At 38.1% G+C, this 24,540-nt stretch overlaps 2 protein-coding genes across 2 annotated transcripts in view; one reads left to right on the forward strand and one right to left on the reverse strand.

Annotated features, from left to right (window-relative positions):
• Window positions 1–603: 603 nt before the first annotated feature.
• On the reverse strand, window positions 604–14,107 carry C7H2orf69 (chromosome 7 C2orf69 homolog). Its single transcript, XM_030855384.2, has 2 exons — window positions 13,600–14,107; window positions 604–3,617 (listed from the first exon to the last, which is right to left on the reverse strand). Exons 1-2 carry the CDS (start codon window positions 13,954–13,956, stop codon window positions 2,790–2,792), a joined length of 1,185 nt encoding a protein of 394 aa, XP_030711244.1. The 5' UTR covers window positions 13,957–14,107; the 3' UTR covers window positions 604–2,789.
• Window positions 14,108–14,270: 163 nt separating this feature from the next.
• The window catches only part of FTCDNL1 (formiminotransferase cyclodeaminase N-terminal like), a 94,846-nt gene continuing 84,576 nt past the window's right edge, over window positions 14,271–24,540 (forward strand). The window contains exon 1 of the mRNA XM_060301466.1: window positions 14,271–14,394. Coding sequence (XP_060157449.1) covers window positions 14,381–14,394 — 14 coding nt within the window. The 5' untranslated portion in view covers window positions 14,271–14,380. The remainder of the gene's footprint in view (window positions 14,395–24,540) is intronic.

The raw sequence follows: 24,540 nt of genomic DNA on the forward strand, positions 1-24,540 counted from the left end.
TAAAGAGCAACCTGAATTCACAGATGTCTATCTACATGAATATCTTACCCTCTAAAGCATGTTTCTCTTAAAAGCCCTTAAATGAAGTGTAACAGAATAGCTCTTTTAAGAATAATACCTTTTTGTTTCATATTTTTCCTCTTAAGCCTTAGGCTATTACACATTTCCATCCTCACATGCTGGAACTGTTTTGTCTGTACTGTATCCTCAGTGCCTAGACCTTCTTTGCCCTTGGTGGGGCTTAGATATTGCATGAATGAAATGAAAAACAGATCACACCATATTCTAACCAAGTCTCTTGATGACAGCTAAAGGAATACAGATGATTAGCGTAGAAAAGGAAGAACTTACTTATTTTCGAGAGATTTTGTTGTCTAGGAAATCCAACAGAAGGAAATGATGCTATTTTCTGTGGAGCAATTTAAAGGAAAAGAAGAGATGTATTTTTATAGGAAAGGTTCAAAGTTGCCTGTATAAAAAAACATGGAGGTTAATGAAAACACACACAAACCCAAACTGGCAAAGTGGAGAGAAATCGCTTCCTTCCAAATAACGATCTAAAGTTTTAACAAATCTAGTAACAAACAGCACATCCAAACAGACTTCTGTGGATTAAATTTAATACAACTGTACATTCATGCTGTGGCGGTAACAACTTTCACATTATTTGTTTGTTTGACTACTTTTCTCAGTTGACTCTTTCATGACACAAACCTTTACAAAGGCACAATCCAAAGGATACACTAACATTTATAATAGTTTTAAACAAATGTGGAGAAAGAACAAATTTTAAGTATTAAACAAATATTTGAATATGGATCAACTTGAGTATATTTTCATTAAAGAAAATATTTTCAGTTCTCAACACTGTCTCATTTTGATGCAATGGCAATTCCAGGTGTCCCAGACAGTTATTCTTAATATCCATTCAACATATAACAATTACAATTAAGCATTTACATGACTGGATAGCTACAAGGACCATATTTTAAATATCTCAGATTTTTAAATGAATCTTTCTGCTAAAAGTCATACGTTTTCCATTTTAGTTAATCCTGTAGAAATAAATGCCTTTCCTTCCCCCCCTCATTAAAGTACTCAGTAACTTAGCTATGTTACATTAGATACACATAAATTTAACCAAGGATTATTAAACGTATTGAAAGAAACCATCCAATCAATAATGGTGCTTTAAGACAAGGTAATAAGTCAAACGTTAGAATGAGGCTGACTTGTTTCCTTGTTGGGAATTTTGGGTCTCAAAAGAAACAGCAGGTATTTAAAAGAAACCAAAGCAATATAAAACTACTGTACTTCATCCTTAAGGAAAAAAACACTGAAAGATACTATTCTGAAGTTCATACAATTTAAGCATCTGGTAAGTAAAAATCCTTTCTTATAAGTTTCTGAATATTTGGAATATATTCATAGAGTCATTAAAATATAATTCTGAGACGAAACCAAGAAATTAACATTTTAAACTATTGTTTTATATATTTAGACCCTCTGGGTTATTGATATTAAGCTTCAGTCTTTTTTTCTTTTTCAGTCTGAAAGCAGCATGTTACTTCCCTGCTTAATTATTTCATGACCTGCAAAAGCTAATTATTAATAAACAATTTTTAAAAAGACCACTAGCCTTTTATTGTAATCTTTCAATGTTAGTTGATATTCATTAGATCTTGGTTTCTCAAAATGTATTTATCTAGGTCAAGAAAAATGGGCAGAAGGAAACCTCACCCAAATTATGTAGCAATGTTAAGCAAATTCAGTCTCTGAGCCAAAATTAAATCATTTGTGTCTTCAAACTTTCTCTTTCAACTTTTCATATAGCAATATAGTTTTACATTTTGGCCAAGGAGAGATGCTTTCTTTGGGCAGACAAAATCATGCTTCAGGAGAAATAGTGACTTAGTTCTATAGAATCTGTCTCCTTTTCAATAGGGCACTACCAAATAGAGTATTATATTTTACCTAAGTTGCTCTCTTTCAAAAGATGATAGGATGAAACAATTTAAAATCTGTACTGTATTTTTACCCAGTATACATAATTATGTTCAATTTCAAACAATTTTCCAAAAGAACTGGTTTTTTGCCAAAATGCAAGAAACTCCAAAATGTCTTATCCAAAAGTTGCCAATTAAAAATTAAGCCACAGTGCTTAAGTGTAGGATTTTTAAAAACTAACTTTACACTACTGCACATTCTTAGATATGTGGAAACAAATACATTTTGACTCTTAAGAAAAAACACTTGATGGCACACTGAAGAATGACACCATAAGTTTATAAACATAAGGGGCAGGGTCTAGTTATTGCAAATTGATGGAAAACATCAGTGTGCCTTCACTTTGTTTGAAGAGAAACAGTGTTTCCACTCAAAAGTTTTCAGTGCCAAAATACCTAATTACCCTTAAAGTATCACCAAAATTGGTTTTAAACATTACTCAGAAAATAAACTATTTCCAACAATCACCATCTTAATTGCCTTTTATAAGGACTATATTATAACTTTCATTCTTAAGGGTCTTATATCTCCCTGTAGGATTATCACAAACCACCTTCTGGATTTCAAATAAACTAATTCTAACCCAGTCCCAATTAAAAACTATCCACGTTCACAAGCAAGGAACACTACTGCACGTTACACTCATAGTTTAGGAATGTGTGCTTCCTTCCCCCCACCCCCCACCAAAAAAAAACCTGACAATGCATCTATGAATTACATCTCATTATCTGAATTTATAGCACAAAGTGCTTCTGCTCTTCTGCATTAATAATACTGCAGTCTCAAAATACTTCATGAACCCTGAAGTGATTCTCTATGGAAGGAGCTTCGTTTGCAAAATGAATTTGGCTAGTCACCTGCATACCAAAATCTCCAAGTATCTGAACAAATTTCTTGTGCTCCTTTCCAATCCAAGATCTCATTGGATCATGTACTTGGTAAGGTGTTACATGGGTGTGAACAATAATCCCTGTTTGTGCAAATTCTTTCAAGACTTCTGGATAAGTAATCCAAGTATTGCTTCCCCCAGAATGACCGCCATCCAGCCAGTACATTGTTTTTATGCTTTTGATAAAAGCATCAATGTTCTTGTCTTTCTTGGCTTCTTTCAATTCAAAAAGCAACTGATTCAAAACAACACAACCTTTACTGAATCCAATCAAAGTAAAAGAAGCACCATTTAGTGATGGTGGATAAAAACTCATGGCAGACTCATCAAATTTTTCACAGGTCCTCTCTTTGTCTCCCCGGCAACCATTAGTAGTATGAGAAGAACTGGATCTACAATTAGATGCTTTGGCGTCCTTATTCAAATCTTTCACATTCTTCTTTGGTAGCAAACTCTTCTGACTTAAGTTAAAAGCATTAACTAATAACGTATAAAGATGCTTAAAAGCTCCAAAGTCAGTATTGTGTTCTGGAGCACCAAACATATTGCTTTTCACAAAATTGTCATAGCAGCTGAATTTGTGCAAATGCATTCGGGAACACTTTATCACCCAAATATAACTATTGGGGAACCGGTGGGCTAAAATGGTGGCAACATTTTCTAGACTCCAGTTTTCCCACTGATAATTCTCAGGATGATGAGTCATAATTTCATGGTAATTCTGAAAGGTAATAAAGATAAAACAAATATTAAATACACAGTTATGTAAAATTATTTCCACAAAATTAGTTTCCCATTTTTATTGGGGAGGAAGTAGGGATGTTATAATGACCTATGGTTAATGTACTAGAAATGAAAACTATAAATCTATTACCTTCTGGCTTTAAGATTTTAAACAAATCACTTCTTCAGTTTAAGCCTCAAATCCATCAAACACAGGGTTATAAGATAAAGCTAAATAGCACAGTAGAAATTTTAATAAGAAAACACTTTAGAATGATTATAGATTTTTAAATGGATTTTATTTAGTATACATATGATCTATTATTCCTAAGACATTAACTGAAAATAAAAATTTGGTTTCTTAGACAGATTTTTTGATCAACACAGAATTCTAAAATATTTTCCTATTAAAGCTGCTATTCTGAACTCCTCCCTCTTTGGATTACTCTAGCAACCTGAATGCTATGTTTAATTTCAATTTTAGTATTACAAAGCTGCAATGAACATTACAGAAAAATCTTCATGTACATCTGTGATTACATCCTTAAAAATAAATTCCCAGATGTGGAAAAACTAGGTCAAAGAATATTCATAATTTAAGGTTGACTATATAGACTACAATACTGTCTTCCAGAGAAGTATGTATAATTTTTCTTTTATCTTTGTTAAATTTCATTGGCACAGGATAACTTATTCTAATTTGAATTTATTAAAAATTTAAATGAAGTTGAAATTTTGTTCATATATTTATTAGCCATCTGGATTTCTACTTGTGCCTGTTCATATCTTTTGCCTTTTTTTATTTGGTTTATTTATAAGTATTCTATATATATTAATAACTTTTTGTTTATGTTCTAAGACGTACATGTAAGTTTTGTTTTCCTTTCAATTTTTATTCATAATATCCTTAAAAAAGGGAAATTCATTCAAATTTATTTCATTTATTCTATAAAATTTATTGGATACGTACTGAACAGTCATGGATCAGAAGAGATGAAACCCCTGCCCACAAAGAGTGCACATTCTAGTACAGAGATACATAATAACTCCATGAGTTAATAGAGCAGCACCCTCCAACAGAAATATAACATGAGCCACATGTACAATTTTCTAGCAGCTACGTTAAAAAAAAAGTAGAAAGTTAACAGGTGAAAAAAAAATTTTTTTTTTTGGCCACGCCCTGCAGCATGCAGGATCTTATTAGTTCTCTGACCAGGGATTGAACCCATGCCCCCTGTAGTGGAAGCATGGAGTCTTAACCACTGGACCGCCAGGGAAGTCCCAAAATTATTTTTAATAATACATTTTATTAAGCCCAATACATCCAATATATTATCATTTCAACATGTAACCAACATAAAAAATACTGAGATTATTACATTTCTTTTTCTTTCTAAGTTTTTGAAATCTAGTGTATATTTTACACTTACAACACATCTCAATTTGGGTGCTAAATTTTCATCGGAAATACTTGATCTGAATTTAGATTTCATAAGATTTACAGTTGCAAAAGCAGATTCACATACCCAAGTTGCTCAAACACACTTAAAAGTTTTCCAGGAACTGAACTATCAGTTTTTAGATTTAAAGTTAAATACAATTTAAAATTTAGTTCTTTGATCACACTAAATTTCAAGCGGTCAATAGCTACAAGTAGCTAGTGGCTGGACAGCACAAGACATTATACGTGATAAGGGTGATAAGGAGCGTAAAGTTTTGGAGTGGGTGGAAGATTATTATTTAAACACAGGGTAGTCTCCAATAAGACAATAGCTGAGAAGGGCCTGAAGGAGCTGAGGGATTGAGTCATGATTATTTCAGTCATAAGGAACTGCAAAATGACCTGAAGTGGAGCCATCGTTGGTGTAACCAAGATACACCAGTGAGACCAGTGTACCTCCAGTGAAGTGAAGAAGGAGCAAAAGTGACCACTAAGAGGGTCACAGAGATTGCTGGTGAAGAGGGGAGGTGCTGATCATGCCTCGTAAGATACCCTGAGGACTCTGGCCTTTGCTCTGATAGGGTGTGGAGTAGATGGCTGATATAATCTGTTTGGAAGGATTACTCTGACTCCTGTGTGCAAAGGGGCAACAGTTTGAAGCAGGGAGACCAGTAGGAGGCTACTTAAGTATAACCCCAATGAGAGAAGGTGGCTCGAACCACAGTGGCAGTAGAAGCAAAGGTGGTAAGAACTGGTCAGATTCTGTATATATTTTGAAGGTAGAGTCAACAGCATTTGCTAATGGACTGGGTATAGGGTGTGAGAGAAAGGAAATAGAACTGTACTTTTTCCTTATTTCTAACAATCATATAGCAAACATTTTTAAATGCACCTCTCTTTTGACCTAGTAATTCTACTTCTAGGAGTTTATCTCAGGGATATACTTGCACACATGCATAAATAAATCTGTCTAAGGACATTTATTCCTGCTTCAGTTCTATGAGCACTCACACGGGTTGTAAAATACGGGTTGTAAAATAAGGGCTAAAAAACCCCCTGAATGCTGAGCTATCATTTGTGTTTAAAAAAAAAAGTTTGCCTCAGCATAGAATGTCTCTGGAAGGACATATAAATCAGTAACAATGGTTAGCCTTAGGGAAGGGAAATCGGAGACTGCCTCCAGTCATCCAAAGGGATGAAAAGGAGACTTATTTTTCAATGTACAACCTTAAATAAAATGAATTTTTAGCAATATACACATTTTTCTATTAAAAAAATTAAGACTAATAAAAGTAATACTACAAAAATTTAGTCTACATGCAAAGGTATAAGGAAGATATAAAAACCACCAATCCATAAAACCACCATTAGAAATAATCACTATTAAAATTTTGGTGTCTAGTATTCCAGTGTTCTGTAGTATACATACACATATACAAGTATGTATGTAAGAGAGCATTCTTTATTTCTTCCCTCAGCAAGATTATACACACAGTTTTCACTTAAAAATGTTACAGGCATGATTCCTTATCAATAAGTATAGATTTGTATAATTTTTAGACTTCCCATCAAAAAGATTGATACCAATTGATACTTCCACTGGAAGTATACATGAGTGCTTATTTTCTCACATCCTTACCCACACTGGCTATTAGCATTAATTTTTAAAATATCTTTGCTACTAAGATAAAATGATATCTTACTTTTAATTTGCATATTTTTATTCCTAATCAGGTTGAACATTTTTCTATGTTTATTGGCAATTTTCATTTGTTAATTCTCTATTCATATCCTTTGATAACTTTCCCAAAAGGATGCTCAAGTCCTTCTTAACAGTTTTTACCTCATTAATATTAAGTTTGTCATATATGTTAAAAAAAACCTATTCCCAGAAGGCCATCATTTAATTTTTTTATGGATTCTGCTACTGCCTTCTGCACATCCAGATTTATGAGATATAAAATTATCATAGGAGCTTGGATCTGAAAGGGCTCATCTAAATCCTTTTTTTTTTTTTTGATAAATATCTATTTTTTTTATTTCAGTGAGAAAACAAATTTGGGCCCTTTCCCTTGTCCCTACCTATAAGAAATCTACACTCTTTTTCTGCACAGAACCCTTTCGTCCAAAAAATGAAAGAATTTGCAATTCAGGCACCAATGTAAAGAATAGAGGGATGAACATGAAAGGAACTACCCCCACATGCAGAGGTGGGCATGCGTGCACACACATGAGCATCATCAGAAAGGGAAGGAACAAATTTCCAACACAAATTGAAAGGTGGAAATATTCTTGCCTATTGAACTTTGACTTCCATTTCTTCATATATTCATCAGTGGGCATTTGTGGGTCACTAAGCACAGTTCACAGTCCCTCAAGAACACAGTCCAGTGGGAGAGACAGAGATAAATAATTACAAGGCAATATGATTACTGCTGTAAAGCAGGGATATGTGAAGAACTGTGAGGGGACATAGAGAAAGGGAGACTCGAGCTATGTTTTGGGACATCAGGGAAGGCTCCACAAATACATGAGCTCAGTTTTGTAGTATTAGTAGAAATTCCAGAATTATGCAGTAGAATTCCTATTATGTCTGAAGTAGGAATATTAGTCAGGTCTTCATAAAGACACCCAAATATTAGTTGGGAAGAACAGCGCCAACACTGAATTATTCTATGGATTCCTAAATAGCTAGTTATAAGTGCCAAATACACAAGAAAGCACAAACATCTAAATCGTTTTTATAGCTAAGGAAACTGAGCTCCTACAAACTATACAGTTATTTATATTATATAGTTATTTAATGAGCTAAAATGAATAAGATTTTATGACTCCATTTAGTCTCTACCACATAGGAGGTGGTAAACCTAAAAACTTGGTGTTTTCTTTGATTAACCAGAGGTTACATGATCAGAGCAGGAAAATGCTCATACTAAGTAACTGTGTGTATGTATTAAAATGTAAAAGTAAGACTGTTACTCTTGTGTCTAATAAGTCCAAATCTAAGAACAATGGATAAGTACTCCCATATTCTAGAAAGAGACACCAGACATCCCCATAGGACTTGCTAACAGGTAGTCAAAACCAGTTCTGCAACCCAGGCTACTATACAAGGCCAATCTACAGAAGAGGTGGAAGAACGTGGGAAGAAAGGGTTTTCTTTTGAGAGAGTTTTCATCCCAGTTGGGAATGCAATGCACTTACTCTCCCTGTAAGGGTTAAAGGGTAGGAGGCATGCTTCCTCATCCCCAGTGAGGCAGGCGGCAAGAGAATCTCCTGGAGAGATTAAGGAGTAGTTACTCCACAGGTAGATGCTTGCTGACCTGCAAAAACATAAAGGCCCATCCCACACTGCTACTGAAGTACTGGTACAAAGGATTTTTAGGAAAACTTGACATGTGTCTCCATGATAAAGACTTAAGTTAGGTGGACTATTGTTATAGCAGAGTGAGGAGAGCTATATAGGGTACGAGCTGTACTTCCATAAAAAATGCGTCAAGGGGGCATCTTCGCTGAGCATAAAGTGGACATCTCACGTAAGCAAGCTAAAAGGACCGTAACAGGAACAGCCTAAGAAGGCTGCTCGTCATAGCACACGAAGCCCCAGGGTATATGGTCAGATGTGAAATAGTAGAGTGAGTGTGTGTGTGTATGTGTGTGTGCGCGCGCCCATGGTTCTTGGCACAGAGCTCCTAAAACCCTTGGAATTTCATGGGTGACAGGGGTTGGTCACCAGAAAGACCAAGACATGATGAGAAGTTTGGAACTTTCAACCCCACTCCCCATTCTCCAGAGAGGGACTGGAAATAAAGTTAAAGACTGATCATACCTATGCAATGAAGCCTCCATAAAAATCCCCAAAGTACAAGCTTGGATAGCTTCCAGGTTGGTGAACACAGGAGGTGCTAGGAAAGAGGTGCACTCAGAGAGAGCATGGAAGCTCTGCACCTCTTCCCACATACCTTGCCCTGTGCATCTCTTCCATCTGGATGTTCACCTGTATCCTTTATCATATCCTTTCATAACAAATGGGTAAACACTAAGTAAACTGTTTTCCAAAGTTCTGTGAGCCATTCTAGCATACTAACTGAACCCAAGGAGGGGGATCGTGCAAACCTCAATCTATAGCTGTTCAGTCAGCAGTACAGGTGATAAACTGGGACTTGGCGACTGGCGTCTGAAGTGGGGAGGGGAAAAGACTTGTGGGACTGAGCCCTTAACGTGTGGAATCTGACACTAACTCCAGGTAGATAGCATCAGAATTGAATTGAATTATAGGACACCCAGCTGGTGTTGCAGAGAATTGCTTGGTGTGGGGGGAAATACCCACACATCTGTTGTCAGAAATATTCTGAGTGTGGTAATAGTGTGAATAGCAAAGGAGAATCACATAGGAGAAGTGAGTCTTTTCCTACTCACCAGGACATACACTTAGGGCATGGTCATCTATACATCCTAGTGTTTAGGAAAGCAAAAGTTTTTAAAAGCTAAACTTGGAAATGACCCAAATGTTCATGAACTGCTGAATGGGTAAGCAAATTGTATGTCCATACACAGAAAACTACTTGGCATTAAAAAGAAATAAACTTCATGACAGAAAAAACAGGAAGAATGCATTTCAAAAGCATTAGGCTAAGTGAAAGAAGCCAGACACAAGACTACATACTACATGACTCCTAACTAATGAAAATCTAGAAAAGGCAAAACTATACTGAAAAGAAAGCAGATTAGTGGTTGCCTGTGGCTGAGAAAAGAGATTGACTAAAAGTAGGGCACAGGGGTACTTTTTAGGGTGATCAAGATGTTGTATTACATGATTATTGTGATGGTTACATAATTGTATTCGTTGAAATTCATCAAATTGTAAACTTACACTTAGAAATAGGGCTTCCCTGGTGGTGCAGTGGTTGAGAGTCCGCCTGCTGATGCAAGGGACACGGGTTCGTGCCCCAGTCCGGGAAGATCCCACAAGCCACGGAGCGGCTAGGCCCGGGAGCCATGGCTGCTGGGCCTGCGCGTCCAGAGCCTGTGCTCCGCAACGGGAGAAGCCAGAACAGTGAGAGTCCCGCGTACCGCAAAAAAAAAAAATAAAAGAAAAAAAAAGAAAAAAAAGAAAAAGCTACAATCCTGTATCCTGAGGATCTAAAAAGCAAGAAACTCAAGAAAATTGGACAGTACCTACTTAAAAAAATTCTGATCCCCCTCCAAAATCACTACTGAAAAGAAAAACATCAGGAGGTACCTAAAGAAAAGTGAATTACTACGGCCTCAGCTTTCCTATAATTCAAAGGATAAAAGGGCAAGCATAGAATAAAAAAGGACATACAATAAAAGATGACTGCAAGATGGAAATCAAAAAAGTAATGGTAATTAGCATTTAAAATTACACTGTCAACCAGATCCAATTAACATCAAATAATGAATCTGTGTTAACATGAGGCAAAACTTCTAATGGTATCCTACAAAGTTCTGTTTGGCCCTATTCTGTTCAATATTTATCCAAATTAAAAATAAAGATATAGAAAGAATGCTTATTTAATCTATATATGATATAAATGAAAATAAAGGTTCTAAAAGGATCAATACACTAAAAGATGAGCTGTATCTCACAGGGTAAATTTCATAAGAATAGACATTAGGCTCAAAAGAATCAAGTGCAAAGAGAAGGAAATCTGAGCCTAAAAGCCCTTCATATAATAATAGCCAAGTAGCACTTAATACATTGTTCAAAAGAACTTACGTTTATTCATTCAATAAGCTATCTACTGAACACCTACTTCATGCCACTCACTAAGCATCGCAGATATAACAGTGAAGAAAACAGACGTGAAGCGTGCATCATACTAGTGGAAGACAGACAAAATCCAAAATGAATAACTAATATAGTAAATGAAATGGATAAAAATGAATTATCCTAATTATTTATTAGGAGAAAAGTTGACAGGGATCCTGTGCACATGTATGATTATTAAATAGGATGGTCATCAAAGGCCTCACTGTGAAGGCAACTTTTGAGCAGAGACTTGAAATAGGTGAACTAATGAATCCTTACAGACATCTGCAGGAAAATTGTTCCAGGCAGTACGTGCAAACTTGAGGTCAAGTGTGTCTACCATGAGCAATATGAAGAAGGCTGGTGTGGCTGGAACCTTCTGTGGAGAGTAAAACAGATAAAGGAAACACTCAAAAAAGCAGCAGGGTGGGAATTCCCTGGCAGTCCAATGGTGAGGACTCCGGGCTTCCACTGCAGGGGGCACAGGCTCAGTCCCTGGTCAGGGAACAAAGATCCTGCATGCCAAGCAGTGTGGCCAAAAAAGAGAAAAAAAGAAAAGAAAAGCTACAGGGTGGGAAAGGTAAATAGAGTGAAGGGCCTTGCATGCCATCAAGAGGACTCTGGCTTTTACTATGAGTGGCACGGGAAGCTGCTGGTGTTTCGAGCAGAGGTGTGGTATGATTTGACTTAGGTTTTAAATGATTATTCTGATCACTTCTAGATACATTTAGGAGGTAAAGCCACTTTATTTGCTGATGTATTAAGAGAGGACAAAAGGATAATTTCAAGATTTCTAACTTGAGCAACTAAATAGGAAGTGTTTCCATTAACTGAGGGACAAGATGATGACTACAGGAAGAGCAAGTTTAGGGACAAAGATCCAGAGACTTTAGGTTTGAGATATCTATTAAATGTCCGAAAGGAAATACGTGCATGTAACGGCAAGTTTAAAGTTCCAGGAATAGGCTAGAACACAAATGTTGAAGGTCGTCAGGGTATAGGTAGCATGTAAAGCCACAAGACTGAAAGAGATCACAAAGGGAGTAAAGGTAGTCAGAGGAAAAGTCCAAGAACTGAGCGCTACAGAACTCCCCAATAATTAAAAAGTTCATCAGAAAGATAAGAAGGGAGGGTAACTCATTGGGTATTCACATATTTAATCCTCATTGATATCCTATACATCATCATTCCCATTTTGTAGCTGAGCTGGCTGCAACACAGAGAGATTTAACAATTGGCCAGATATTTCATAGCTAAAAAGTGCAGAATCAGGGTTTAAAACTAGGCGATCTGGCCTCAGAGCCTTTGATGCATTATTATTCTCTATTTCTTCTCTAAAAGCCCTGGGTTTTTAGAGGACTTCATACTCTGCATAAATCAACAGTATATCACTGTCCAAAAAGCTAATGGAATCTCAGGCTACTTAAAGAAATGGATGATGTCAAAATGAAAGGAGGTATCAGTCTAACTATATTTAGCACTTTATAGATTTCACCTGAAGATCTGTGCTATATTCTGACTTGCACACTTTAAAAATATTTAGTAGGTGTTCAATGACAGTTAGTTATCATTATCATTATCATCATTATTATGGATGCACACAGTAGCTGGTCCACAAAACCCTGGAAGTCACTGTCAGCAATGCCATGCTGATTTCCCAAACCGAGCAAAAGGGCATCAACTGAGTACAGTAAATTCCTCCTCTTAAATCGAAATACTAGTTTTGATTAGCAGTCAACTAGACCAGTCAATTACTTGGAGGGCAAGAGAAAAAACTACATTTACCTTCATCATCATCTGACTCAGGGCACAACGTTTGTAAACATATTTTTTTAAAGCATTAATTTCAAAAACAATAATTGTTTAATAAACTAATTATTTCACGGTTTAAGAAACACATTCAGCCATATTTTAGCTTCACCTGTCTATACCAGCACTACCCAAGAGAACTCTGTGATGAAGGGAATGTTCCGTGGAAATGCTCTGTAACTGCACTGTCCAGTACAGCACACACAAACCTTAGGGGCCGCTGAGCATTTGAAATGCAGCTAGTGCGACGGAGAAACTGGATTTTTAATTCTATTTAGTTTTAATTAAATAGCCCCATATAACTAATGGCTACCCTATTAGACAAAGCAGTTCTAGATTAAGATCTAGATTAAGGCCCAGCTTTCCAGGACAACATAGCCATGTATATTTGCCTGCAGCCGCAAGATTAATAATAAAGATAAAATCACACACAAAAAAGTACAGAATTTAGGTGAGCATCAAAATACTGACATGCTTAGCGATTCCTGTCCCTTTTCTTCCACCCATTCTCCCCTTCTTAGGGTTACTGAGAGCGTCACACCCTAGTACCAGTATTTTGTCTGTTTACTTTTTAATAACTGCCAGCACGCTAATTTAAAAGCCCTCTCTCCGCCTCCTGCCCCCTCCCCCACAGATCCTCTGAGAAACCAAGTTATAGAATAAATACACATTTTCTCGTTTCTAGGTCTTCAATTCCACCCCCTCGAAACCTGGACTGACGGCTGGCTCTTTCGATGTCGTAGCCCTCCAAGGACACCTCCTGTCTAGGGCTCTATGAGGAGGGGGTCAGGGCGTGGAAGGGGCGGTTCTGGATTTCGTGGAGCCACCCCGTTTAGCGCCATGTGTGAGTGTGTTCAGGCGAGGCAAGGAACCGGGCCCCAGCTACGAGGGAGGAATCTAGAGAATTCGCATATGTACAAGAAGAAGGAGCAGGTGCCCAGGCAGGCCGCAGGTTACCTGCACATCCCCGGGGAAATAGAGTACGTGATGCTGGGGCGGTGGTTGCGGCTCCTCCTTCGCCAGGTCCCCAGGGAGGTCCCGCCGTTCCAGTCCCTCCCCAGCGGCCGCCACCGCCGCCGCCGCCAGCAGGACCAACTCGTTGCCTCGCTGCGGGTCGGCTCCCGGCACCGCGGACAGCTGCACGCACTGCTGCCTGCACCGCTCGGCTGACGGGGAGCCGAGAGCGCCGCTGCGGCTGCTGCTGCCGCCCAGGTTCATGGTTCCGGCCTGAGAGCTGAACGCTGCGACTCCGATTCCGAGCTGCGGTAGCAGGAGAAGCAGCGGCGGCGACCGCAGGAGCCCGAACCCCCACATGGGTCGCCGCCGCCAGAGCGGGTCCTAGGGTGTGGGAGGGCCTGAGGGAGGACGTTGGGCCGGGTGCCCAACGGTCTGCGGGAGCGACCCGGGCGAGAGCCGACCCCGAGGGCAACGACGGCGTCAGAGGCCGACGTCCGCGCGCAGCGTGCGTAAGGGAAGGAGGGGTGTGCGCGAAATCCGACTCCGGTTCCCGGAGGGAGCGATGAGAAGGGGGCGTGGCCTGAGGCAGGACGTTTGTGATTGGTGGGTTCTGCCGCGGCCGGGAAGTTCGAACGGAAGTCTGGGAAAGAGTCTGAAGAGAGCAAAGGAAGCGGGAATGAACTGAGAACCCCGAGCAAGACGGGCGGCAGTTGTGATACAGGCGCAGCAGGTGCTGCCCGAAGGTCGCTTCTAGTACGGGGTAGAGCGTTTTGAGTATACCATGCTCCCCTTTCGGTAAGCTCAACTTTCAGGTGAGGTTTTTCTAGTCCTTCGAGCCTTAAAAGAGATACAACCCCAAAGATTAGAGTAATTCTGTCCTGTTACAGAAATCTGTGGGAAGTTTTCTGCATGCCCTGGATGAAGGGAATCTCCCTCTTCTCATACTCTCGAGTTTCTTTGTAGGTACACAAAGATTTCTAAGTTCTTGGGAATATATTTAGATAAGAAGTTTAATGCATCTCTGATTGGTAGCAGGGAGCAGGGCACATGGGGGAAAGGCGTTAGTTGTTACATACACATTTGCTATCGGTGTTTGCAGTCAATGGGATTTGCTATTTTAAGGTTTTCAAAAACCAGCGTGAACAGTAGGAAAGTCATAGGTGTCCAACAACAATCTGTGACCAGTTGTGTATGAATAAGATTTGGACAAATGTATGCTAAAGACAGGGAAGGGAGGGGAGAGTCCAGTATTCTAAATTTAAGTGCTTGTGAGGCAAGGCACTGTAAAGAACCTTGTGGGAGAGAGAGAATATTAGTGAGAATTTAAAATATTACAGCTAGCATTTATTGAGGCATACTATAGGCCAGGAATTGAACTAGGCACTTCATATATTAACTGATCTGAGTTTATATATGTGTGTGCTTAAGCACACATACTGTTTTCTTACTCCACGTATCAAATATTAATAAATAGCCTTGAAGTAAGAGCACAAATTAGCAAATGATAAAATGATAAAATATATATATTTATATATATAGATATATATATAAAGTATATATATATACTTAGTGACTTCATGAAGATGTAATGCTAGCCTACTCTAAATTATTGAGTTCCATCTGACATCATAATAGTGTAACCAATCAAAATTGTTTATTATTCTAAGTATGTCTATCTACTGCTTTCTAAAAATAAATGGTTAAAAAGAAGCAGAGGCTAATTATATAATAATGAATATATATTAACCATATTTTGGCAACCAGCCTTCATTCTATTTTGTGAATCACATGCACGTTGTTACTGTCTCTTGTTAAGTAGAGGATTACTGAAATGTAATCCAAAAACCCAAACATGTTCATGTACTCCAAATGCAGCTTTTGATTTTTGTGGTCTTGTTTTTAGGTTGACATTTTAACTGAATCTGTCACTATTGATGGGGATGGGGAGTTCTCATGTTTTGGAAAGAAAATTATTGTAGTAACATTAAATATACAAAAAGTTATTTCAATAGCTCTAAGGTAATTGAAGTCTTTGAGAAATACAAATAAAGATTTAAAGGGCAGAGTAAAGCAACAGACTGAAGTGAGCACAAGGTTTTTTCCCCACAGTCAAGGATTTACACAACCCTACAGGAGCCACTTCTAGAAAAAGTAATAGCTCTCAATTCATCGGTTGAGGTATTATGTCATTTATGGTAAGTCATTAACATTGTAATTCCTTCTGATAGGTCCCAGTGATATTATTGAAGTATCTGTTTTCTTTCTCTGTCCCCTCTTCCTTTTCCCAGGAAGACCAGTTTTGTAAATCACTACTTTTCTATCAACCATGGGCACAGACAGCTCAGCACTTCCTCTCTTTATTCTCCTTAAGAGCTGGGCTTTCCTTTCTCTCTAGAGATCTTACACATACAAAGTTACTGTAACCAGTTGTTTGAGTTTACTCCTTTCTAACAGATAGAGATCTCCACTAAAAACCATTAGAAATAATAAAGTTCAGCAAGGTTGCAGGACACAAGATCAATATACAACACTTAATTGTGTTGCTATACACTAGCAATGAATAATCTAAAATGAAATTAATACAATTCCATTTACAATAGCATCAAAAGGAATAAAATACTTAGGAATAAATTTAATGAAGGAAGAGACTTGTATACTGAAAGCTACAAAACATTGTTGAAAGAATTTAAAGACCTACATAGCACTGGGTGTTCACTCTGGCCCCTGTTGCTCCAGCACTGAACCCCTCTGAGGCGAAGGTGTCCTTTTTGGGAGGGGGGGAGATCTCATGCTTAGAAGGAGCAGAATCAGCTCGGACCTGGCCCTCAGGGCTTCTGCCCCCACACCTTGGGACCTGATCCTGCCCCTGAGAGGGTGGTGACACCCACTGAGCACAGGAGAAGCCCAACTTACATGTGGCTCTGGTTCTAGCCCCTCTATCTCCAGCCCCTCAAAAAAGGTGACAGCTACCAGCACACCCTAGTGGAAGACTTGACCAGTGCTCACTTCAGATCCAGCTGTCCCACCAAAGCCACTGGGCACACATAGACTGAATAGAGATGTTTCCAAACAAGGACACCCCTTCAAAACTGGGATAGGTAACTGTTTCACCTAATTTCACAGAGACAGAGAAAGTTAAGCAAAATGAGAAGACGGAGGAATTTGTTCCAAACAAAACAACAAGGAAACAAACCGGAAAAAACAACTAATGAAACAGAGATTAGGTTCCTTGAAGGGAGGACTGCCAAAACTCTTGTGGGCATATTTTAAAGCAACCACACCCAGGCTCCACTCCAGATCATTAGAATTCAGAGATCAAGCACAAGGGGAATAAAATAAGATATCAAGGAGATTTGGCTAAGTTATTATTTATAAAACACATAAGATGACTGAATGGTGGAAAAAAGAAATCAGACAGGCTAGAGACCTTGGGACTCAAGGAATATCAAGGTGGTGAATACCCTAGGTTTTATTTTTGCCTTACATACTGCAGAAGTGATGCTAAAGAATTCAGAAACACCAGTGGACACAGACAAATATGTGTCTTGAAGTCTCAAAAAAGCCTCTCCTAGACACAGCACCAGGAAAAGGGAAGCCTTGAAATATAGAAAACTTTCAGAAAACAAATTCTCTATCCCAGCCAAATATCACAGAAAAAGACTTTGGCTACACCCAACAAGCAAAGGCTGAGTGAGGAGCCTCAACTTCTTATAATGAGGTACCCCAACACCCCTGCCAGGGTAGTGTCAGAGAAGGCCAAGTAGAGAGCCTGGACTTTCATTTCCATTCCTCCCCCACACACCCCCACAGTGCAGTGGATACTACACTGGACTGGAGAGTCAGGACTTTTACCATCGCCCAGCAATAATGAGATCTCCTCTACCACAATGTCATTATAGACCATGTGGGGAGCCAGAACATCTACATCCAGTAGTAATGAGGAACTGTTCCCTCCCATCCAGTGTCAAAACAGGCCAAGTGGGGAATCTAGACTTCTACCTCCACCTAGTAGTAATAAGGTAGCAACTCTTCTCAGCTGGAGTGGTATCAGAGAAAGTGAGTTAGAACTAAAGTTTTAAATAAGATATAGAATCATAAAACATAATATAAAAAATTCCAGTTTTCATTTGAAAACCACTTGTTATAACAAGAATGAGGTAAGTCTCAAACTGATTGAAAAATGACAACCAACATATACCAAAAGTTAGATGTCAGAGATGTTAGAATAATCTGACAAATATTTTAAAGCAGCAATAAAAAACATGTTGCAACAAGCAATTACAAACACACTTGAAACAAATAGCCTCAAGAAAGAAATTGAAAGTTTCAACAATGAAATGGAAGATATAAAAAAAAAGACATAATGGATGGACTCAAAAGGAGAATGTAGGGAAGAGAGGAAGGAATAAGTGAATCTGAAGATAGAGTAATAGAAGTTACCCAGTCTGAACAACAGAGATAAAACAGACTGGAAAAAAAAAAAAAAACTCAGAATGCTAGGGGCTTGTGAGACCATCACAAAACACCTAACATTCATGTCATTAGACTTTTGAAGAAGAGGAGAAAAAGAGTAAGATTGAAAAAGTATTAAATAATGGCTGAAAAGTACCCAGATTTAGCAAGAGACATGACCTATGGATTTAAGATTCTGAGTGAATCCCAAACAGGACAAAGCTAAAGTAATCTATGCCAATACCCATCATAGTTAAACTAAAGACAAAGAAAAAACCTTGGAAGCATCCGAAGAAAACTGACACCTTTCCTATAGGGGGAAAATAACCCAAATGACAGCAAATTTCTCATCAGGAACCATGGAGCGCAGGAGGAAGTAACACAATATTTTTCAAGTGCTGACAAAAAAGGAACTGTCAATCCAGAATCCTATACCTAGTGAAAATATCCTTCAGAAGTGAAGGGGAAATGAAGACATTTTCAGATGAAAGAAAACTAAGAGTATTTTTAACCAGCAGACTTATCCTAAAAGGATAACTGAACGAAATTCTCTAAACAGGAAGGAAACAATAAAAGATAGAACCTTGGAATATCAGGAAGAAAGAAAGAACATGGTGAGCAAAAATATGGGTAAATACAGCAGGCCTTCCTTTTCCTCTTGAGTTTTTTTAAATTATGTTTGACAGTTGAAGCAAAAAATTACAACACTGTCTGATGCTATAATTTTTCTTCTACATACATATATAAATGTATAGAGGAAATATTTAAGACAGTTATACTATAAATGGGGAAGGGCAAAGAGAGGTATGGTATCTATACTCAAACTGGTAAAATGATGACACCAGTAAACTGATAAGTGATGGATATATAAAATAATACTTAGATCCAACTGATTAAGAATCTATACAAAAAGGTATACTTACAAAACACTATAGATAAATCAAAATGGAATTCTCAAAATGCTCAAATAACCTATAGGAAGGCAGGAAAAAGGAGACAGCTTGGGGGAGAGGTGGTGCTGGGGAACAGAACAAACAAACCAAAATTTAAAATGGCAGACTAAAACCTAAACATATAAATAATTATATTAAATGTAATTGGTCTGAGTACACTAATTAAAAGGCAGAGATTGGCAGAAGTGATTAAAAAGCACCTCCCAACTCTATGTTGTCTATAAGCAACTAACTTCAAATATAATGATACATCAAATAAAAACTAAAAGGGCAGAAAAAAATATAATATGCAAACATTAAACAAAATAAAACAGTAAAGGGTATCAGGTAAAATTGACTTCAGAACAAAGTAAATTACTATAGATGTGCAAGATGTTACCTTTAGGCGAACCTGAGCAATTGGTACATGGGATCTCTCTGTATTATTTCTATAACTGCACATGAATCTATAGTCATTTGGATATAAGTTCAATTTTTAAAAATTTCATTAGGCTCATTTTTCATCTTACTGCAGGCAACAGTTTTGCCAGTTGTTTGCTATCACATAACATAGGTCACTATTTTTCAAGGCTTCAATATAATTTCCTAATTGACTTAGTATCCCAGATTCCCCACACTGCCACCAGGCTCAGATATCAATCTAGACCTTTTTTTTTGCAATGGAAAGGGAATGTCATTATTCCTGATATGTGAAGAAAGACTTCTTACTTACCAGAGAATGAAAACAAAAGAAAACAAAGAGAATCAAATCCTAGTTTTAGTCCCTGAGGCCCTGGGCTGCCTTTGTTTCTGGGAGTTACCTCACTAGCCTTTTTTTTTTTTTTTTATAAGAACAACTTTTTCATATTTTATTAAAGTACATGAGTTTTATATGTACTGCTTAGCAAATTTTTAAATTTATAACTTATTTTTAGAGAAGTTTTACATTTACAAAAAAACTGAGGGGAAGAGAGTTCCCATATTCCCCCTCCCCCCAACCCTAGTTTCCCTATTATTAACATCTTCCATTACTGTGGTACATTTGTTACAATTGATGAGCCAATAATGTTGATTACTTACATCTATAGTTTATATTAGGGTTCAATTTTTGTCTTTTACATTTTATGGATTTTTGTCAAATACATAATGCCATGTATCCACCATTAAGGTACCAAACTGAATAGTTTCACTACTCTAAATATCTCCTGTGCTCCAGCTATTTTATCCCTCCTTTCCTCCCTCCCCTAGAATCCTTGGAAATCTCCAATCTTTTTATTGTCTCCACAGTTTTGCTCTTTCAAGAATGTCATGTAGTTGAAATCATATAGCATGTAGGCTTTTCAGATTGACTTCTTTCACTTAGCAATAAGCATTTAAGCTTCCTCCATGTCTTTTTGAGGCATAATAGCTCATTTCTTTTTATTGCTGAATAATCCATTGTGTTGTTATACCACAGTTTCTTTATCCATTCACCTACTGAAGGACATCTTGGTTGCTTCCAAGTTTTGGCAATTATGAATAAAGCTACTATAAATACTTGTGTGGAGGTTTTTTATGGACATAAGTTTTCAAGTCATTTGGGTAAATACCAAGGAGTGTAGTGTTGATGGATCATATGTTAAGAGTATGTTTAGTTTTTCAAGAAACTGCCCGCTGTCTTCCAAAGTGACTGTACAATTTTTGCATTCCCACTAGCAGTGAGTGAGAATTCCTTCTGCTCTACATTCTCACGAGCATTTGCTATTGTCAGTGTTTTGGCTTTCAGCCATTCTAATAGATGTGTAGTGGTATCTCATTGTTTCATTTTGTAATTCTCTGATGACATATGATGTTGAGTGTCTCTCCATATGCTTACTTGCCATCTGTATATCTTTTTTGGTGAGGTGTCTGCTTAGATATTTGGCCCATTTTTATTTAGTTAGTTTATTTTGGGGGGCTTTGTTGGGTCTTAGTTGCGGCATGCAGATCTTTCGTTGTGGTGCGCGGGCTTCTCTCTAGTTGAGGGGCACGAGCTCAGTAGTTGTGGCGCATGGGCTTAGTTGCCCCACGGCGTGTGAGATCTTAGGTCCCCCACTAAGGATTGAACCTGCATCCCCTGCATTGTAAGGCGGATTCTTTACCACTGGACCACCAGGGAAGTCCCTGGCCCATTAAAAAAAAATTTTTTTTTCTTATTGCTGAGTTTTAAGAGTTCTATATACATTTTGATACAAGTCCTTTACCAAATATGTATTTTGCAAAGATTTTTCTCCCAACCTACTGATTGTCTTTCATTCTCTTAACAGTGTCTTTCACAAAGCAGAAGTTTTAAATTTTAATGAAGTCCAACTTATCAATTTTTTTCTTTCATGGATTGTGCTTTGGGTATTGTATCTAAAAAGTCATCGCCAAACCCAAGGTCACCTAGCCTTTCTCATATGCTATCTTCTAGGAATTTTATTGTTTTGCATTTTACATTTATGACTATGATACATTTTGAGTTAATTTTTGTGTACGGTGTAAGATCTGTGTGTAAATTTATTTTTTTGCACATGATGTACAGTTGTTCCAGCACCATTTGTTGAAAAGACTATCTTTGTTCCATTGTATTGCCTTTGATCCTTTGTCAAAGATTATTTGACTATATATGTGTGGTTCTATTTCTGGGCTCTTTATTCTGTTCCACTGAGCTTGTCAATAGCCCTTTAATAATTTCCCTTATTTGCTCATGCTGATTTGAGTTGAATTTTTATCAGTTGCTGCTGAAATATCACTGATTAATTCAAGCACTTGGTACATGCCAAGCACTGTGCTAATCTCTTTACATAAATTTAACCACAGCAGTCTTTTGAAATAAACGAAGAAACTTGGGATTTGCGAGTTTAAGTAACATGTTGAAAATCATACCACTTATAAGTGATCCAGGTCTGTCTGCCTGTCTATACTGTATTACCTGTCAAAGATGACCTTGTTACTCCTTACTGGGACTATTAAAGTTGCTCTAATAGTCTCTCTTCTGCTGTTTACTGCCTTTAATTATAGTATAGTTGCTTTCTAAATTAAATACTGAGTACTTAGCCAGCATTGAAATCCTAAACTACTTCTCCAGCTTTTTTTCCTGTACTCTCTTACTTGCTCAGTGGGACGACTATATGATTTTGTATTACACCCTCGCTTTACTATGTAAGTATATCACCTAACCTATTCCTATACTTGCTGCATCTCCAAGTATTAAAATTCCTTCTGTCAAAGTTCATCTCAAATGCCTCTTCTCCCTTGACCCTTCCCCATTTTGTACCCCAACTTCACCCTAAAACTGGAATTGAGAGCTTTCTCCTTAAAATAACCAAAGCATTTCATTTAAACCTCACTTGTGACACATCTTATGCCTTGTGTTTTAGTTATGTGAATTTAACTACTAGACTGTCACCTCCTCAACAGCTTGTATACTATGTAGAACCTGGCATTCATTAAAAAAAATTTACTGACTGTATAATATCTACCAAAATCTGCACTAAATGCTGGAGTGGCAAAGATCAAACACATAGCCACTGCCTTGAAAAAAAGTTATAGAATGGTAGAAGCCAGACCAGAATGCAGTTACTTTTCTGTAATTTAAGTCTTAATATGAAAGCAAACCTCTGATACTGTGGGACAGAGTAGAGTGTGGAGTACTTAATACAGTTTGAGTTTGGGAAGGAGAGAATACTTATCAGAGGACAACAAATAAGAGTTAGGCTCCTGAATTAACAACATATGCGATAGCAGAAAGGCCTAAGAGATCAGATCACATTTGGAGTGCAGGTAGTTCAGATTAGCTATACCATAGTGTTAAAGAATGGCAAAGGATGAAGCCAAAGAAGCTGAGACGGGCTGTGTCTTAAAGAAATTTCTGAGTCTTGCAAAAGAGTTAGCATTCTTCTCCTGAGGACATGAAAGTCATTATAAGGTTTCAAGCAAGGTGATGTCATGATCTCACTCATGCTTAGATGGATCATGCTGACAGTTATGTGGATAATAAATTGGAATTGGCTGAGACTAATGACCAGAAGGAAGACCAGCTAGCAGAATGTTACAGTAGTCCAGGTTGTATAGTATTAGGATCTGAGTAGGCCAAGGAGAAAAGAGAACTTATTTGAGAGACGTTTAGGAGATAGAATTTATAAGACTTGGTGATGGGGTACAGTAATTCTTTCAGATCTCAAGTTCTCTACACCTGGGGATTCACCTAGACAGTATCTTTGTCCTGCCAATTTAAAGAGATACTTCTGGGCTTCCCTGGTGGCGCAGTGGTAGAGAGTCCGCCTGCCAATGCAGGGGACACGGGTTCGTGCCCCGGTCCGGGAAGATCCCACATGCCGTGGAGCGGCTGGGCCCGTGAGCCATCGCCTCCGGAGCCTGTGCTCCGCAACGGGAGAGGCCACAACAGTGAGAGGCCCGCGTACCGAAAACAAAAATAAAAAAAAAATAATGAGATACTTCTTCCTAGTCTACTGTATAAATTACTAGGATCCATCTCCCTCCTCATCACCAAGAGCCCCCTTGCCAAGAGAACCTCTACTGCCAAAGGAACTCTCCAAGCCTTATTATCAGAGCCTCTGATGCTACTAGAAGATAAAAGAGCCCCCACTCACACTGCCAAACTTGGGAGAGATATACTCCTAAATGGAAAATTAGAACTTACTTTCTTAGAAATAATGTTAAAAGGTACTTAGACATGTCATGTGTTAAATATCCCTTTTATGGTCTATTCTAGGAATGTAAAACTGTTTATGGCACTTCAATGACAAGTTCTAAACATCCTTCTCTTTAAAAAACTTGAAAATTCAATTGAGGACTTTTTTTTTTTTTTTTTTTTTTGCGGTACGCGGGCCTCTCACCGCTGTGGCCTCTCCCGCTGCGGAGCACAGGCTCCGGACGCGCAGGCTCAGCGGCCATGGCTCACGGGCCCAGCCACTCCGCGGCATGTGGGATCTTCCTGGACCGGGGCACGAACCCGTGTCCCCTGAATCGGCAGGCGGACTCTCAACCACTGCGCCACCAGGGAAGCCCAGGACTTCTTCTATATACTGATGTACCAAGGAGTGGGGAACAGTCCACCTCAGCAAGAAGGAATATTTTATTGCTGACATTCTTTAAAATTGCTGTCACATAATGATAAAGATAATTAAAAATAGACCTATTTTAGTCTGTTTTATTATTGTCTTTAAATTTTCTTGAAGCTAATGCATCCCGTATTGCCTACTCCTGGAGCTGATGTTTTCTCTTTCCCCTCTGCCCCACTTAGTACACTGCTGCTTATGTATGAATTAGAAGTTGGGAAGTGAAAATCAGATACATTGTGAGACAGGGAAGAATTCTGAAGGAAAGAAGCCTGGACATGAATCTATATTGTCCATTTTACCAACAAAATGATCTGGGCTAGTAACTACTTCTCTGAGCCTCAGTTTTCCCATCGTTAAAATAGGGTTATATCATACTAAGTGAAGTCAGAGACAGAAAGATAAATATCATATGATATCACTTATATGTGGAATCTGAAATATGGCATAAATGAACCTGTCTACAAAACAAAAAC

Source organism: Globicephala melas, chromosome 7 (genome assembly GCF_963455315.2).
Source record: "Globicephala melas chromosome 7, mGloMel1.2, whole genome shotgun sequence".
Taxonomy (NCBI): domain Eukaryota; kingdom Metazoa; phylum Chordata; class Mammalia; order Artiodactyla; family Delphinidae; genus Globicephala; species Globicephala melas.

Excerpts from the sequence above, each read along its gene's own strand:
- C7H2orf69 (XM_030855384.2), bottom strand. The coding sequence starts at position 13,956 with ATGTGGGGGTTCGGGCTCCTGCGGTCGCCGCCGCTGCTTCTCCTGCTA. Across the intron at positions 3,618-13,599 it reads ATTTCCCCGGGGATGTGCAG|AATTACCATGAAATTATGAC; the intron begins GTAACCTGCGGC and ends ATTACCTTTCAG.